The sequence below is a fragment of the Mesoplodon densirostris genome, chromosome 2 (genome assembly GCF_025265405.1).
Source record: "Mesoplodon densirostris isolate mMesDen1 chromosome 2, mMesDen1 primary haplotype, whole genome shotgun sequence".
Lineage (NCBI taxonomy): Eukaryota > Metazoa > Chordata > Mammalia > Artiodactyla > Ziphiidae > Mesoplodon > Mesoplodon densirostris.
The window spans coordinates 89,925,545-89,943,839 of NC_082662.1; the positions used below are offsets into that span (position 1 = coordinate 89,925,545).

General features: G+C 36.5%; 1 protein-coding gene across 2 annotated transcripts in view; it reads left to right on the top strand.

Annotated features, from left to right (window-relative positions):
- The window catches only part of PLPPR4 (phospholipid phosphatase related 4), a 37,189-nt gene extending 23,341 nt beyond the window's left edge, over positions 1–13,848 (top strand). The window contains exons 3-7 of one of the 2 annotated variants that reach the window (XM_060085654.1): positions 3,851–3,980; positions 6,116–6,311; positions 8,179–8,236; positions 8,976–9,149; positions 12,523–13,848. In XM_060085654.1, the coding sequence (XP_059941637.1) occupies positions 3,851–3,980; positions 6,116–6,311; positions 8,179–8,236; positions 8,976–9,149; positions 12,523–13,848 (1,884 nt within the window). The remainder of the gene's footprint in view (positions 1–3,850; positions 3,981–6,115; positions 6,312–8,178; positions 8,237–8,975; positions 9,150–12,522) is intronic. The other variant, XM_060085644.1, reaches the window with a different exon arrangement.
- The last annotated feature ends 4,447 nt before the right edge of the window (positions 13,849–18,295 follow it).

The window sequence follows — 18,295 nt, forward strand, 5'->3', positions numbered from 1 at the left end:
TTCTCCCAAAACACTGGTCCTATTGTGTCTGTAGTCATTCTGTTCTAGAACCATAATTCTGTCTCTAATCTTACTACATACGTTTCTGTTCCAACTCCTTTCCCCCCTCTTCCTGAAAGTGGAAATAACAGACTCTAATCCCTGACTTTCAAGGATGCCACTTTCTTTTTATCTTTATGGCATAGTATTAATCTGCTCCAAAATGGAGTGGTGGGGGAAGCAGAGAGGCAGGCTGAATTCTTCCTTTGGAAATGGCTTTCAGAGCCCATTTGCATGAGGAGAGGCACTTCCTATTTTCACTCATTCACATGAAGAGAAGACAAAGCAAAACAAAAGACCACACATGGGTAATATTCTTTAAAAGGACGTTTATATGAACAAAAGGGAGATCAACTGATTTTTTTATACAGGCATTTACATATAAATCATTTAATGTTTGCTTCTCAGTTTTTTTTTTTTTTTATGCTTTGAAGGGTGTTTTAAAAATACCTTGTCTTCGTGATGTTGTACAAGAAACTGAAAAAATTTCTCGGTGTCTGTGAAATGCATATTCTTATTTCTCCGAAATAGTACTTAAATTGGAAAATTTCATTCTTAATATTAACTTTTCATTTACTTTTAAGTGATAATGAAACAAGCATTTTGTTTAGTCCTTTGGAGATTGTTTCTCAGGGAAAATAGCACAGAATATCTAAGCTTATCATAAATCTTCATGAAGTCTACATGAATAGAAAACACGTATATGTTCTCTTCCTTGGAAGTAAAATTTTATTGCATATGATTAAAGGATAGGTATATCTAATTTTATAGAAGAATTGTATTGAAGTTTGATTATAGTTTCTAGAAGGTAACCTAAGCTTTAGGAGACTATACAATCTCCTTTAGGTGGCTATTCCAAGGGCAGTATCCATGTAATAATAAGCAATATATTTCCTCTCTACATCTCCCCTGAAGCTGAGTCGCTTCAGAATATCTTCCAAAAATCTGTCCATGATATATTTGACATGCAAAAAAATGGTACTGTTTCTTTTCAGGCTTTTATACAGCATAAATAGAATATTGTGAGAAGATGCTTGTCATAGACTGTTTTATATTTACAAATGACAAGATCAACAAATAATTTTCTTGTCAACACCTAATCCCTGAAACTAAATTGCATCACAACAGTGTGCCATTCAGAACTGGGAAGCAAGCAGGAGCATTTGGAAATACATCAGGAAGAAGCTCCCCTTTCCCTGAAGAGAATTCTGTCTTTAAAGCAAATTAAGGGACTTCCCTGGTGGTCCAGTGGTTGGGACTCTGTGCTTCCAATGCAAGGGGTGCTGGTTCAATCCCTGGTCAGGGAACTAGGATCCCACATGCCATGAGGCACAGACAAAAGATTTAAAAAAGTAACTGCAAATTAAATCATTTTGAAAATTCATACAATGACATGTAGGTCAAGGTTAAATGAATAGTAGTGTGAGGCGAAAATTAACGTGCTCCATAGAGAGAGGGAGAGTTGGGTGAAGTCAAAATACTGACAAGAAACCTCTATCCATAATCAAGCCAAAGAATATGAAAGCGCTCTCCTGACATATGAGTTTTGAGCATATTAAACAACTAAATTAAAACTCCTGAAGTCTCAAGATCCCTTGAGATAATAACTGTGGTGTTGTATAAGAAAAGTTTCCCTAATGGCACTGAACAAATAAATTCTTCTATAATTTAGCATTCATGGATAAGATGTGAATCACTATTTACATATATGATTACAAAGAAAGAAACAAAATTATTCACAGAATTATCATTGAGGAAGTGAAGATGAAATCAATCCCTTAATGCATTTCAGAACACATTTCAGAAATGAGTGGTTACTTTTTTTGAAATGATGAATTTGAGATAACCATGATATTATTCTACATGCATGGTGGGTCATGTCACGTCTTTCTGTGCAGAATAACCTGTTGTGTTTCTATGTCTAACTTAAAGTGATAATGCAATATGATATTTTTTAAGATGTATAAATAATTAACTTAGTATTCAATGATCTGAAAAAAATTCCTCTTGATTATTTCTATTTGATTGTTCATAAAGGAGTTTATCATGTATGCCACAAGATTTTCACACATGTATGGTGATTGGTAGAGTTTCATTAGGAAAATTATTTTTATACAAATAAATGTTCTTTATAATTGTACACATACCATATTGCCTATGGTACTAAATATAACAGATTGAACATTTGAAGCATAAGGTCATAGACTTACAGTCATTAGTTTAAAATAAGATAATTTTAAGTATTTTATAAAATAAGTGTTAAGTTGGTATTGAGAACTGGGAAGTTTCCCCTGGAAAATGTGTTTCAGCTCATAATCATAGTGATAATGTTTAAAATGATATGATCACATATCTAAGGCACTGCCATTCCCTACTTTTCTCAGTTCCACATTTTTACCCATATCAACTTTAATTTCACAATAATCTCTTTGGCACAGTAACCCCAAATATTTGAGATTTTTTTCATAAATAAAACTCATAATCTCAAATCTTGCTTTTCTTATACAGAAGAGCTACCAGCTCAAATGCCCAAGGTAATTAGCCAACGAGAATCCCACAGCGAAGGTAACAAAAGCAAATCCCACAATGCCAGGCACTTTGCTAGATAGTGAGGATAAAAGGTAAAAAAGAAATAAATGGTCTTCCTTCAGAGGGTCATAGCCAAGTGAGAAATAATCAAATGAATAATCAAAGTGCACTAATCAAGCTATGGCAGAGGGAAGGGCAAGATACTAAGGGAGCCACATAGAAGGGGACATAATTCAATTTAGGGTATAGTAAAGAATTTCAGGGAAAAGTTCCTGAAGGAAATGATGACTAAATATATTGAGTTTCTTCACTGATGTCCTGTGTCCTAGAATCCTACAGCAAGTGCCCTGTTCCTTATCTTAAGTATGGTCCTCTGTTCACTGTAAACACATTTTCTAAATATTTCATACCTAAGTCATATTACTCAGTATGAGTGGATAACTCTTCAGAAATTAGCCACATCAATTCCATTTCAATTGTCCTGGAGGGTTTTCACCCAGAAGTTCCTGCTTACCTAGATTCTCTTATAATCTACATTCTCTAATAAGATAGTTACTAGCCACATGTGGTTATTTCATTTTAAATCTAATTGATTTACATTTTAAATAATTAACTAAGTACAATGAAATGAAATTAAAAATTCAGCTCCTCAATTGCAGTAGCTAAATTTCAAGTGCTCAGTAGTGGTTACCATATCGGACAATGCAGAAAATATGTCCATCATCACAGAAAATTTTACTGGACAGCTCTGCTTTAGGAAGCACCTTTCTTCCCTCATGTTTGCTTCTCATGGGTTGGTCCTTCTGCTCAATCCCAAATTATTTTATTGAAACAATATGCTAATAAAATGTTCCTGATTCTAACTCTGGTACTTATTTTTTTCTCCCCTCAGACACCTTGTTTTCATGGTTTTAAGAATGAAATGTCAAGATTCTAAGAGTTACAGCAGAATCAGTCACTATGTGATTAATCAGTTAGGTGTCACTGGGTATTGCTAGGCATAGGGTCACAGTCTGAGTGCTGCAACTGTGTTAAAATGCCAGGATGCTGTCACACCCTTGACCAGTATGTAGGAGAACAGAAGATCCAGCAGTGCTCTTTACAGTGCCCAGATTGCTTACTTCTCACTGCTTCCTCAAATACTCAGGAGACATTGCTCACATCTTTAAAGATCTTACAAAAAATACATCTTGACTTTATTGAAAATATGGCATGTTAAGAGATAACTTATATTTCATTTGTACCCGTTAAATCCATTTTGAACAACCTCTTGTCTTTGCAGATTATGGTAGGGGAAGGAATTCTCTACTGTTGCCTGTCCAAAAGAAGGAATGGAATTGGCCTGGAGCCCAATATTAATGCCGGAGGCTGCAACTTCAACTCTTTCCTTAGAAGAGCTGTCAGATTCGTTGGTGGGTGTAGGAAACCACAAAGAAAGGAAATGGTTTTCAAATAGAAATGTTATATTTAATTACAGATATTAAGTCCTTAAAGCTATAATTTAGATGTATAATGTCAAATACATGATGAATTTTACATTATTTTTAAAAATCCCATTAAAACACCCAAAATTGAGTTTTGTATCTAAAATGTGTTATTTACAGTTATAATCTCTGTTTGAGAGCCAACATGCCATGCATTTCAGTATATTTTTGTCTTAGCTCTGGTAGAAGCATGAATTTACTTTAAAATAGTTCCTTGGATCTGTGTTCATTTTTTAAAATGGAGAATAAATGTCAGCAGGCCAGTATGAATGGATAACCCTTCAGAAACTCCTTTAGCCACATCAGTGATTCCATTTCAATTGTCCTGGAGTGTTTTCATCGAGAAGTTACCGCCCATGAAAATGTCACCATAGAGTACGGCATCAAGGCTATTTTTCCTTGGTTATATCGTCTAACTTTACCTCCTATTTTTTGAGACCTATAGGAAATCAGTGGGTCTGCATCAGAATCAAGCCAGATCTAAGCCTTCATGTCTTCTGATTAGCATGTGACTATCTTAATATTGTTTGAGTAACAGACCTTTTTTTTTAACTGAGTTGAAAAGTCAAGCCAAAGTACATCACCCCAATGTAAATGCTTTAATTGATTCCCCGTAAATCAGTAAAAAGTTATTTCTACCTTTAATGTCTCAGCTGAAAGGAATAGGTAGCTTCATTTAATACCTAGTAGATAATTAAATACAATCACCTCCCCCGCTAGAGGAAAAAATCTGGTCTAAATCATGCCCTAGACTCTGCCCCACTATGAAAGGCACATCTTTGCCACACAAGGACTATACGGCAAGAATAATCCCTTTACCGAGGTCATGAACTAAGACAAAGAAGTAAAACTTCAGGACATATAGCTGATCTCAGGAAAAGTTTTCGTACTGTAACAAAATGCTGTGGCAAAGGGGCACATAACCTCTCTGAAAAGCCTCATGATGGTGAGGATGGGCCATCCTTTCCTAGAGAAGCATGCCCCAGAGTCAGCAATGCCCATCCCCTGGGGGGCCTAGAGATTCTCATTCTCCAAAGGTAAAAATGAGTGGGTTTCCTCACTTATCCATACTCCTCTCCAAGATCGTACATGCTGCTAGGAATTAGAATGTATAAATAAAAGGCCAGTGTCATGAATCCAGGTGAGTGGGTAGAGAAATAATTGGGAGAGTGGTTTTTAGGTGACAATAAGCAGAGAAGGAAAATGCAAAAAGAGGTAACATACAGGCCAACCATCTTGGTCTAGAGGAATCCACTGATGAGTTACCCAGGTGCCTGTCACAGTGATTTCTATGAGTAAATCATAAATCAGAATCCAGGCTATCAAGTCAGAGTGACTCCAGGGTGTCTAGACAATGTAGAGGGAGAAGGTGAGTTCAAATCATGTGTATGTGAGCAGAGCTAGATTCCCAAGGATAAAGCCAGGCAAGGGACTTGAAGCAGGAATGGAGTTTGAGTGTACAAGCCTGCATCAGGGTTTGTGAGTTTATGGTTTCATACTGGGCCCAGGAGATAAAAGAAAGATAGAATTTCAACTGGGATATTTAAGAATATCATCTCCGAATTTCAAACATGAAGGAAGCCTCTCTACAGCTCTGTACTTGTATGATTATTGTTTCCATGACAAGGTTGGTCTGCCCTTTTCTCTGTTTTAATTAGAATTCCTGGTATGATTAACATTTTTGGCAACTGTGGCTGCAGATAGGGACTACTGGGGAGAGAGAGCCCTGGAAGCTCAAACATGCTAAGCAATTTACAACGATTTTGAATTTTGCTTCATTGCCCATATTTAATTCTTCTCAAATCACACAGTTGTCACCTTAACATTAAGCACTAGCTTGGTAACAGTTTCTTTCCTAGCATTAAGCACTAGCTTGGTAACAGTTTTAAGCATTAAGCACTAGCTTAAGCATTAAGCACTAGCTTGGTAGTGCTTAAGCACTACCAGCATTAAGTACTAGCTTAATGCTAGTGCTTAAGCACTAGCATTAAGCACTAGCTTGGTAACAGTTTCTTTAGCATTAAGCACTAGCTTGGTAACAGTTTCTTTCCTTTTGCTTATAGGTGTTCATGTGTTTGGACTCTGCTCTACAGCTCTCATCACAGATATCATCCAGCTGTCCACAGGCTACCAGGCACCATACTTTCTGACTGTGTGCAAGCCAAACTATACCTCTCTGAATGTATCTTGCAAAGAGAATTCCTACATTGTAGAAGATATTTGCTCAGGATCTGATCTTACAGTTATCAACAGTGGCAGGTTAGAAATGGAGATTATGAAAATTTCCATGTCAGTGTTTTCATTGTTCATTAATAGCTTGGGGTATCATCGCAGGCATATATTTTTCAATCATAATGATTTTGGTTTTATTTTTCTTTTCAATTCAGTGATCTCTTTAGGGATAATACCATAGAAACCCACTGGTGGTTCATTCTGAATCCTTCTGTCTGTCTCCAAATTTCAGCCTCACATTCATGCCACTCATCTTCATATCACCAAACCCCAATCATGTTCTGTGATTTACCCTATACTACTTATGATTTTAGGTTATCACAATTCGTTTATTTTAGATATTTATAGTTAGTCATGGCTTATAGTCAGTATGTGTCATGTAGTGACTTAAGTGGAAGGCTAAATATCTATGATATTTCCAGCTTCATTATAAATTTTATTAAAAAAAGAAATCATGAATTTTCCTTTTGGTAGAGTTTTAAAAGAAATAGCATCTAGGACTGCATATGTCTCCTTTGAGTAAACTCAGAAAATCTGTACAGCTTCTGACCTTGCATTTCAGAAAATAAAAACTGAAAAACCCAAGAAACTACCAAGACATTAAATTGTTTTCAATCAATAAAGTAAAAAAAAAAAACAAACTTATATGGAAAGAGAAGTTCAAAAGAAATAAATTACAGAAGGATGAAGGGCAACAAAAAAAGACATAAGAATTATATTTTTCACTCACTGAGTTCCCAAAAATTGAGTCAAAAATAAGTTAAGTAGGGCCTCCCTGGTGGTGCAGTGGTTGAGAGTCCGCCTGCCGATGCAGGGGATACGGGTTCGTGTCCCGGTCCGGGAGGATCCCATATGCCGCGGAGTGGCTGGGCCCGTGAGCCATGGCCGCTGAGCCTGCGCGTCCGGAGCCTGTGCTCCGCAACGGGAGAGGCCACAACAGTGAGAGGCCCGCGTACCGCAAAAAAAAAAAAAAAAAAAAAAGTTAAGTACACTTGAAGAATCAGAGCCTTATATTACATAATTATATACATTCACATTCTTACGATCCATTCAATTCAATAATTTTGAACCTACATTTAAGACCTATGCTCTCTATTCTTTCTCAGTTCTTTTACATTTTCTTGTCTGAATGGTGTTTCTTGTGTTGAATGGTAGTCCTTTTTATTGGGTACGAAATAATTAGGAGGACATTAATAAAATGGAATTTTATTTTTTCCATTTTTTATCCATTAAAAGAAATCTCTATTCTCCATCTGTCTGTCCTTTACAGTGTCTCTCTCACTATCCTCTGTTCTACCTCTCCCACCTTGCTTCTTATTTCACTAAATAATATACTCTGTGATTTTGGAGATAATGATTATTTTAAAGTGGGATAGATAGAGAAACATTTTATTAAAATTAGACTTTTTCAATGCTCTCTAGAGTGTAAAAAAACACATCTAGACCTGCCGCTGTGAGAAAATAATTTTGTCTCTTAAAGTTGTATGTAAATGAAACCATATATTTAAGAGCATAGAAAAAGTTTAAAAGCTTTAAAATCTTAGGTTTTATAAACCTTTAAGCTGACATAATTATAATACCAATAAACAATTATAATGCTTTCCATTCCATTTCTACTTTCAACCATCATTCCAATGGTATAAAGAAGTGATTCCTAACAAAGCTAACACTTTACATTGGAAAGTGCATCACTACTCTACTTTAATACTAATGGTGATTAGCAGTGTTTTTTTATCACTCAGATCTTTCTCCAGAAAACTAAACAGAAATTAAAGTTATTGCTTATTATCTTGAGGCTTTTAAGTTGAACACTGTAACCACCCAGTGCTCTTGAGATGATTGTTAGCAGTGTATCAGAAACAGAAGGCATAATTTGACTCTTTTCCTTTGGCAGAAAATCATTCCCTTCACAACATGCGACCCTTGCTGCCTTTGCAGCTGTGTACATTTCGGTAAGTAACTGGGTCTTTTTTGTCAAACTGCATCCTAGAGAAAATCAGAGAAATGAGTGTTGTCTCCAATGACTAATTAGATTATATAGCTGTGTAATAGCAGAACAGTAAACTTTAGCACAGCAGTCCTTCAATATAATGGCATCAGAAATAGAAATTGGATGCTACTATAAACAGTAAGATAATTTTTTGACACAGTCATAATGTTTATTTAGCCTAATATCTCTTTAATGTAATATTATACTTCACGGGAGGGTATTGTAAAGTACATGAATGTTATAAATTCTAAAATTGAAAGAATTGCCTTAAGTACACACACACACCACCACATTTTTGTTTCAGTTTTTATGTAACAGTGAGTTCTAAGTCAGTGTTGATAAATGCTATACAATGAATTGTCACCATATCTGATTAATAGTCCACTAGATCTTATGTGAAAAAAATGGATTGAAATTATGTGACAAGTAACGTGGAGACTAACCAGTTATCTGGCTACTTCTATGGCTTCAATTTTTTCCCAGACTTTTGTGTAATTATATGAGAGGTCTGTTATTTATTTGATGAATTTTGTCATGTATTTCCTTTTTTTCAGGTATAGAGTATAGCCATAGCATGGGGAATGGAACAGTAAAATTGATGTCACATGTATCAGACTTTTGAGTTTACCTTTTTATTTGATTATAATTGAATAGTAAAATGACCTTTCTTACATACTTAACCCAGTCCTTTCATTTTAAAGATGTACTTCAATTCCACACTAACGGATTCCTCTAAGCTTCTGAAACCTCTCCTGGTCTTCACCTTTATCATCTGTGGAATCATCTGTGGGCTAACACGGATAACTCAGTATAAGAACCACCCAGTTGATGTTTATTGTGGCTTTTTAATAGGAGGAGGAATTGCTCTGTACTTGGTAAATAATTTATTACTATTCAATAAAGCACAGTTTAAAATGGAAAACATGCAGAAAATTTGTTTTGCACTGTAATAATTTACTTGCAATATAGTTTCTATCTATGAGAAAATCTCTGACTGCATCTCCATTCTAAGCCAAAACATATATCTCACTTTCAGTAAAATAATTTACTAAACTCTTAACATTGGCCAGAAACTGTGATTTTAGAAAGATTATTGCATTTTACACTTACCCCTCCCACAAAAAAAAAGTCAGGGACTACTATTACTAGTATAATTTTATAGATAAGGAAAGTAAAGTTAGTGAAAGTTTAATGGAAAATTATATACTTTGCCCAACAACACAAATGTAGCATCTGGATATAACTATGATCCAACTAATATTGAATTCTTTAGCAGTACTCTATTTTCAAGCCCGATCTTCCTTCAAGAATATCCTCAACATAAGGAAACTGAGATTGTCCATTTCATTCATTCATTCATGCATTCATTCATTCATTTTACATTTATTAAATATCTGATCCATGCCAGGTACTATACTGAGCATCAGAACACTAATAAATAAGGTACATCTTTTATGAGTTTCAGTGCAAAGATTAATAAAAGTATAAATGATTACAACATGTTAAATTATGTATTAGGGTATGAACAAACAGCTCTGAGGATAGCAAACTGCCCAAGGAAGTTAGGGAAGTCTTCATAGAAGTGATACAGTTTTTTTTTAAAAATGAGAGTTTCTTAGGATAAAGATAGGAGGACATCCAAGCTGAAGAAACTGCATATGCAAAAAGATGGACATGTGAATGAGCAAGTCTAAGTGGAGGGTGAGGGAACAGAAAGAATGAGAGATAATGGCCAGGTTTCTAGCTTGGAAGACTGGCAGATGGTGACTTCATTAGCCGACCTGGTAAATGATAGAGGAAGCAAATTGGTGGAGGGAAAGGAGGTGGACAAACTCAATTTAAGGATCAACAGGCAGTTGAATAGTTGGGTCCGGAGCTTAAAGTAGCAATGCATGGTGGATAATAGATTTGGGAATCATGGACATTATCGGTGGAATTACCATTATAGTTACGGCAGTATATAAAATTGCCAGGTCCTAAGAACAAAAGGAGCCAGGGAAGCACCAATATGCAAGCCACATGCAGAAGAAAAAAGGCAATAATGAAAGAAACTAAGAGGATCTACAGAGAAATAAAAAATTAACTGTCTATTGGAGCCATTCTAAATCTTGTGGTCTTGGTGTACTTGTGAAAGGCATTATGAGAAAATGCTTACAAAAAATAGTAAACGTACTGAAGTGAGCATTGATTTTTTTTTTCATTTTTATATACTAGCATAGTCAGGATCGTCACTTCAAATCTCATACTGCCTCATATACTTTCTTCGGTGGAGGAGAAAGCCATCAAATGAAAGTTAGTGTGTCAGGAATTGTGCATAAGCCTGTGTTGCTCATGAGAGTGTTCATTGGCAACAGGTGTTACACAGTATGACTGAGAACTGTTTCTCTCCAGTTCATGCATTGCTTTTGTACATGTCTGATTTTCATGGTTTCCTGGAGTCCCAAGGGTTTGGGCTTGAATCTCAATTCTCCTGCTTTTGGCCAAGTTTTCTTCACCTATAAAATGAGGATAATAACTCTCTGCCTCATATCGTAAGAAGGATTAAACAACTATATTTATTAAGCCCAGTGCTGGGCACTGAATTTTGAACAATATAAGCAGAGGTTATGTACAGTCTAGTGGAGGATGGTCCTAGACTTACGAATTTAAATACAATCATTTTTTAAACTAATTTTTATTGGAGTATAGTTGCTTTACAACATTGTGTTAGTTTCTTGCTGTACAGCAAAGTGAATCAGTCATACGTATACATATATCCACTCTTTTTTATATTTCCTTCCCATTTAGGTCATCACAGAGCACTGAGTAGAGTTCCCTGTGCTATACAGTAATTATTAATGGAACATTAGGGAAGGACTGTTCATCCTGGAAACTCTGGCAGTGAGAGCGTAGATTGGCATTATTTAGAAGATTTTAAACAGGAATTAAAGTACTTGGAGAGGCAGAAGCTTGGCTTTATTCCATTCTTGTTTACATTCTGCCCTGAAATTGTAAATTTATCAGTTCTAAGCCAATGCTGTTGTTCATTTTTAGGCACTCTATAAAATGTCAAATCCATGAAATTCCTTCCATTTGATTTGAAAAGCAGACAGTGGCTACCTTCTATTGAAATTAGCTTGCAAATAGGTATTTGCTACTGGCTCTTATCTCTAAACTAAACATCTCAAAAACTGAAAATCCAGCAGGGATTAGAGCGTCTATGTGTCAAAAGCCTAGAATTTCTGAAGCTGAACTTTAGCCTTTTTCAGATTTTTATCCCCCAAATCTGAAACAAACAAAAAATTGACGACCTGAGTATGAAGACAAGATTAAATAAAGTTTGGTTCAAATTTACTGTAATAGTACTGAGTTGATCAAATATTGCTTTCAAAATTTAAGACCAGGTTTAAATCAGGAAAGAACATGAATGCCCCAATCTAGTGACAGTTTCTGCCCTCTCTTCCCAGAACATTCTGGAAAATGCTGAACAGAGGTCTGTGCTCCATGTGAGTTGTGAAAATATGTGTCTCTGGCCCCACTACAAAACTGATATCATGTTTTATGAATGATTCATTGTTCTGTATTTCCACATCTCTTCTGCTTTCCATCATGAGGTATGATTGAAAATGGCAGACAAAATAAATCAGTTAAGCCATTTGAGGTGTCACTCAACAAGTGGTTCATAAATCCAGAAAAATGAATTCCTTTGAAAAGGGGAAGAATGCCCTGATTTCTCTCATTGTCTGACTTCTCTTCTCAAAACAGAGGACAAGATTGTTAAAAAACATTCCAGTGGGATGGAGAAAGGAGAGAAAATCCAACTAATACTAAAAAGTAGTGGGGCTTCCCTGGTGGCGCAGTGGTTGAGAGTCCACCTGCCGATGCAGGGGACACGGGTTTGTGCCCCGGTCTGGGAAGATCCCACGTGCCACGGAGCAGCTGGGCCTGTGAGCCATGGCTGCTGAGCCTGTGTGTCCGGAGCCTGTGCTCCACACTGGGAGAGGCCACAGCAGTGAGAGGCCCATGTACTGCAAAAAAAAAAAAAAAAAGTAATGGACTCCATAGTTCTGAACAGTTAGTTCAGTGATATATGATATAACTTAAAAACTATTTCCTGAGTAATTGTACCTTTAGGTTTTGGTTATTTGTATTAGTCAATGGTTTATAGAGAACACACACTTATTCATATGCCTCAGTACATCCTCCAAGGCAAACTCCCAGTAACCATGTCTTCTAATGCATGATATTTATTGTTTCTTCCAACTTCAGGGTCTGTATGCTGTGGGGAATTTTCTGCCTAGCGAAGAGAGTGTGTTTCAGCACAGAGAAGCCCTTAGGTCTCTGACAGACCTCAATCAAGACCCCAGCCGAGTTTTATCTGCTAAAAATGGTAGCAGTAGTGACGGAATTGCTCACACAGAAGGCATCCTCAACCGAAACCATAGAGATGCTAGCTCATTGACAAACCTCAAAAGGGCAAATGCTGATGTAGAAATCATCACTCCACGGAGCCCCATGGGGAAGGAAAACATGGTTACCTTCAGCAATACCTTGCCTAGAGCCAACACCCCATCCGTGGAAGACCCTGTGAGAAGAAACGCCTCCATTCATGCCTCTATGGATTCTGCTAGATCCAAGCAGCTCCTCACCCAGTGGAAGAATAAGAATGAAAGTCGGAAGTTGTCCTTGCAGGTTATAGAGCCCGAGCCTGGACAGTCACCACCCAGATCCATTGAAATGAGGTCAAGCTCGGAGCCATCAAGGGTGGGGGTCAATGGAGACCACCATGGTCCCGGCAATCAGTACCTCAAGATCCAGCCTGGCACCGTCCCCGGGTGTAACAACAGCATGCCTGGGGGACCAAGAGTATCCATTCAGTCCCGGCCCGGGTCCTCACAGTTAGTGCACATCCCTGAGGAGACGCAGGAAAACATAAGCACCTCCCCCAAAAGCAGCTCCGCTCGGGCCAAGTGGCTGAAAGCTGCGGAGAAGACCGTGGCCTGTAATAGAAGCAACAGCCAGCCTCGAATCATGCAAGTCATAGCCATGTCCAAGCAGCAGGGCGTCCTCCAAAGTAGCCCCAAGAACACTGAAGGCAGTACAGTCTCCTGCACTGGCTCCATCCGCTACAAAACCTTGCCAGACCACGAACCCAGTGGGATCGTGAGGGTTGAGGCTCACCCGGAGAACAACAGGCCCATCATACAGATCCCGTCCACCGAAGGCGAAGGCAGTGGCTCCTGGAAATGGAAAGCCCCTGAAAAGGGCAGCCTTCGCCAAACTTATGAACTCAATGATCTCAACAGGGACTCCGAAAGCTGTGAGTCCCTGAAAGACAGTTTTGGTTCTGGAGATCGAAAGAGAAGCAACATTGATAACCATGAGCATCACCACCATGGAATCACCACCATCCGCGTCACCCCAGTAGAGGGCAGCGAAATTGGTTCAGAGACCCTGTCCATTTCTTCTTCCCGCGACTCCACCCTGCGGAGAAAGGGCAACATCATCTTAATTCCTGAAAGAAGCAACAGCCCCGAAAACACTAGGAATATCTTCTACAAAGGAACTTCCCCAACACGGGCTTATAAGGATTGAGGGATGGCCATTCAATCATTTGGGCCACCCCCAAAAGACCACGCGTAGATTCTACCAGTGCTCTGTTCCAGCGAATCGAGAACCTTCTCACCAAACTAGATTATACACCATTAGCCCGGAACTCAGTAACTCTTGAGAACTACTCTACCCAAGCTTGTAGACTTCACATCAAGGGGAGGGAAAAGCACAATGCAAGAACCTAACTAATGTGATAATGTGAAGACTCTTCTTAAGACCTAACTTCAAACTCAAATGGTATGCAGAGGGTAGTATCAAAAGAAAGTGGTTTCCTTCAATGTATACTATTGTACTTCCTGAATGTGCCAACTTTAGGGATCTTTCTTTATAATTAGCTGTGGGAATCCAGAACACATGTTTTCCCTATAGCAGAGGCCATGCAGTATTATATATTCATTTTGCAGAATCTGCACCAAAAGCTCAACACGGGTGGTGCTGATTATTGTAGTACGTATGCCATGTAAACTCTCAAATTCTATTTAGCTGTGAAATAGTGGTGTGCAACTCCTTGTCAGAGAAATGCTACTGTATTAAGAAGTTTTTGGCTTCTTTGTGTTAGAATAGGACACCCTGCAGCTTTTCTGTAGTGGCTCTGTCACAGTCAAAAAAAAATGAAAAGGTTTTGTGCATTTCTTCAAAATTATGCCTTCTTCAACAACAAAAATTGATAGGGATATTTTCAGTGAAAGAGAATACTTTTCTGCATAGCTTTTTGCTGCTTACTTTTTATTTAAATATAGTTACTGCTAATGAAAAATCTGTTTTTAGTGAGTAAATTTGCATAATTTAAAAAATACTGTTTTAGAGTCTTTTGAAATTGTGATCATATTTTGCATTTTATGCTTTCTCCTTTATTTATTGATTTAAGTTTTTTATGTTATAGATATGTTGTTCTATTTTTAAAGCAAAAATAACAGTTGACATTCTTTGAGCAAAATATACTGCTGTGAATTTATAAACAAGAAATATGAACCAAAACTTGACATTGTGGGTTACATTGACAGCAGTGTTGGTCATGTCTAACTTTAGATGTTTCCAGCCAACTGGCTTAAGTTGATATATATATATATATATATATATATTTGTGTGTGTGTGTGCAGTACACGGGCCTCTCACTGTTGTGGCCTCTCCCGTTGTGGAGCAAGGCTCTGGACGCACAGGCTCAGTGGCCATGGCTCACGGGCCTAGCTGCTCCGTGGAATGTGGGATCTTCCCAGACCGGGGCACGAACCCGTGTCCTCTGCATTGGCAGGTGGACTCTCAAACACTGCGCCACCAGGGAAGCCCAAGTTGCTATCTTAAGTAATCCAAAAATTTCTTTTTGTTCCAGATTATTAACTTTTTTTATATCCTAATAACCAGTAAATTAGAGTCACAGTAGTTGGGTTTTACCGTCTTCTCTAAAGTATTTTTGTTAATTGGATAACAGGGAGAATCTGAAAAAGATGTAAACTGTTAAGAAGAACATCACAGTATACATTAAGAATGTATTTCTTCAAAATATCTAGATAGACACAGTTTTTGTGCTCAACATACAAATGACAGTTTTTGCTACCTATCCTGAATGAAGCTTTCAAATTAAATCAAAGAAAACCAATATTATCAATAATAAGAAGATAAAACCAAAACATTTTGAGGTGTTTTCCACGTTAAAATTTTAAGTATGAAGAAATACTTGGTTCCTGTAATTTAGTATTAAACCTTTTTACACTATTTCTGAAGAATTCTAATGTGCATTTGATGATTGCCAAGGGGACAAAAGGTAACAACAATGCTGGCTGATCTGATCTCAGTTTAGTTTTCAGTGAGAACAGAAGTAGTTGTTTAGAGATGAGTTGTACCACATTCTTATCAACTTCTACTGGAAAAGGACAGAGATTTGTAGAGTAACCAACCTCCTAAAGCATTAGGGGTTTAGCTGAAACCAGCAGAATTGAAAACTCTGGCAATAAATTACAGATTCTACTATACCCCTTCTGGCAATTTCCATCTCAGAGAGGGGAGTGGGAGTACAATGTTGCCTTCCCCACTTCTTAACCACTACCACCACCATTATGACACTCCTACTGGCTTTTGCCAATTTATAGAGAGGAAGGGGGACTGGTTTTAGTGCTCTGAAGGAAAAAACAAAAGCTGCAGCATTTCAGGTGCAGTATGATATTTCCTAATCTTTCCTATTTCTTAACAGAAGATTTTAAAGTACTTCTCTAGTCATCGAAGTTTTTTTTTCTTTACATAAATATTGATATATTCATTTTCTACTCAAAGTGCCAAAGGCTACAGTTTTTAATGACTTAAATTGTACCACACTGTTAAGGAAATATAATGATAGTCGCTAGAACTCAGACCTCTGCATGTATATTTGATAACACATCTTTTGTAAAAAAAAAAAATTACAAAAAAATTGTTTACATTCCACTGGTACCTTAATTTAAAATAAATGAGACTAACAGGTGTTATCTCTTCTTAGTGTTCTATTTATCTTATTTGCTAATGAGAGCACTTCTTCCTTTGTTAGGCTGTGCTTTATTGATAAAATCAAGTATTGAATAAAGAGAGTTAATTATCTTTTTAAAGTAAATAAAATTATGAAAATATATATGATATATATAAAAATTATTGTGTTTAATAAAATGTTATGCAATGTTTTCCAAACTGATAAAGTTTGTAAAGTGCTATAATGTATTTTGTTAAGTACAGATCAGAGCTATTGTGTGAGTATATTGTACTAACATCATAGAAATAAAGATTAGATTTCTTCATCAAAATTGGAGCATTTTGGTCTTTTGCTTCAGATGGAGTATGAATGGATAATAACTTGACTTATAGGAAAATAGCTGAAGAAATAAGAATGACTCAGAACTGATTATATTCATAATTATTTAGAAGAAAGAGTATTGCACAAAGAAGGAAAAGCTTCTCAAACTATGATATAATGTTTCCTTATCTTTTAGAATTTTGATTTTATGCTTATAAAGAAGCTCTTAGATTTTTTAGACATAGATTTTTCACATATCAATGTTATAGAGTATTGAAAAAGAAAATATGAAAGAGTCAGGGTCAATTGTTCTCAATCAATTTTTTACTAAGAGTAGTTGATGTGCATTATTACCCTCTGAGTCAGCTTCTCTTAAAAAGAATGCTTTATTATTAACTCCAGGATTGTTTTCCAAGCCATTAACACCTGTTATATGAGTTGTACTGCTAATACTTTGTCCATCTCCCTAGAAGGTATTAACACACAAGTTTTTAGACCACAGCCAGGACTTATGATTTAATCAAATTATCCTTAAGTGGCTGGTTCACTAAAACATGAAGTTACAGTTGTCCAGTGATGCCACAAAGTTCATGCAAGTGCCAACAGCAACCAAATTCATGCATACCATGCAACTACACCATGATAGTCACCTGGCCAAGAGTCATTTTAATATGTTACTGATTATAGAAAACATACTTGGTTTAGAAACATTAACATGTGAAAAATTAATGTGTACCTTATAACGGTTGAAATATAATATTAAGCCTCTCTGGATTTTGAATTTTTCATCTCTGGAATGGGGACATTCAGCTATATTATCTTTTCTAAAGGATATCCTAATGTTCTTTCTATGTATTACTATTATGTATTTTATCCAGAGAGCAAAAACTGACAAGAAAATAGGAAATAACTTGCTGGTCTAAAATGACTAACAAGTATTATCATCTTTGACCACAAAGTTTATATAAGCAAGTCAATGGGGTTGCTAAAAGCCTACATCAACCATTTTACTGCATAATATATCAAAATAGGTGATTTATATACAGGTACCCCTGATCCTAGTACCTTTCTCATGATGTATCAGGTAAGTGGATTCTAGGTTATATACATAAGAAACTATCATTAGAGCAATATCTTTTCTGCCTTTTAAAGGTCAAGTCTTTACTTGATATCTATGGGTCATTTCATATTGCAGTTCAAATGGAATATGGAAATTTATGCATGATTCAGAGAGTAATTTAGTTAAAATAATTGAAGGAAACCAAAAGGAATTGAAATGGTTTAATCTAAAAGGAAAATGTGGCCTGGAAAATAGGTAATGGTCTGTTTGTGACTGGATATTTCATTTCCCCTGCTTATTAAATGTATCTCCTGTCTTTATTCTGTAGAAAGCTTCTAAAACACTCTAGGATCAAATGCTACAGTTTGAAGGAAATATAGATTTCAGTAATAGTATATGATATTACAGTTAAGACCCAATTATAGGAAATTCCCAGTGACCATGCTTCCTAATTGCAATATATATATATATATATATATATATATATATATATATATATATATATATATATATATATGAGTCCTCTGATACAGAAATGACTTCCATTTCACTGACCATACAATGGTCAATGAAAGTCCCTGATTGCTAGTGTTTGTGCACTATTGTCAATG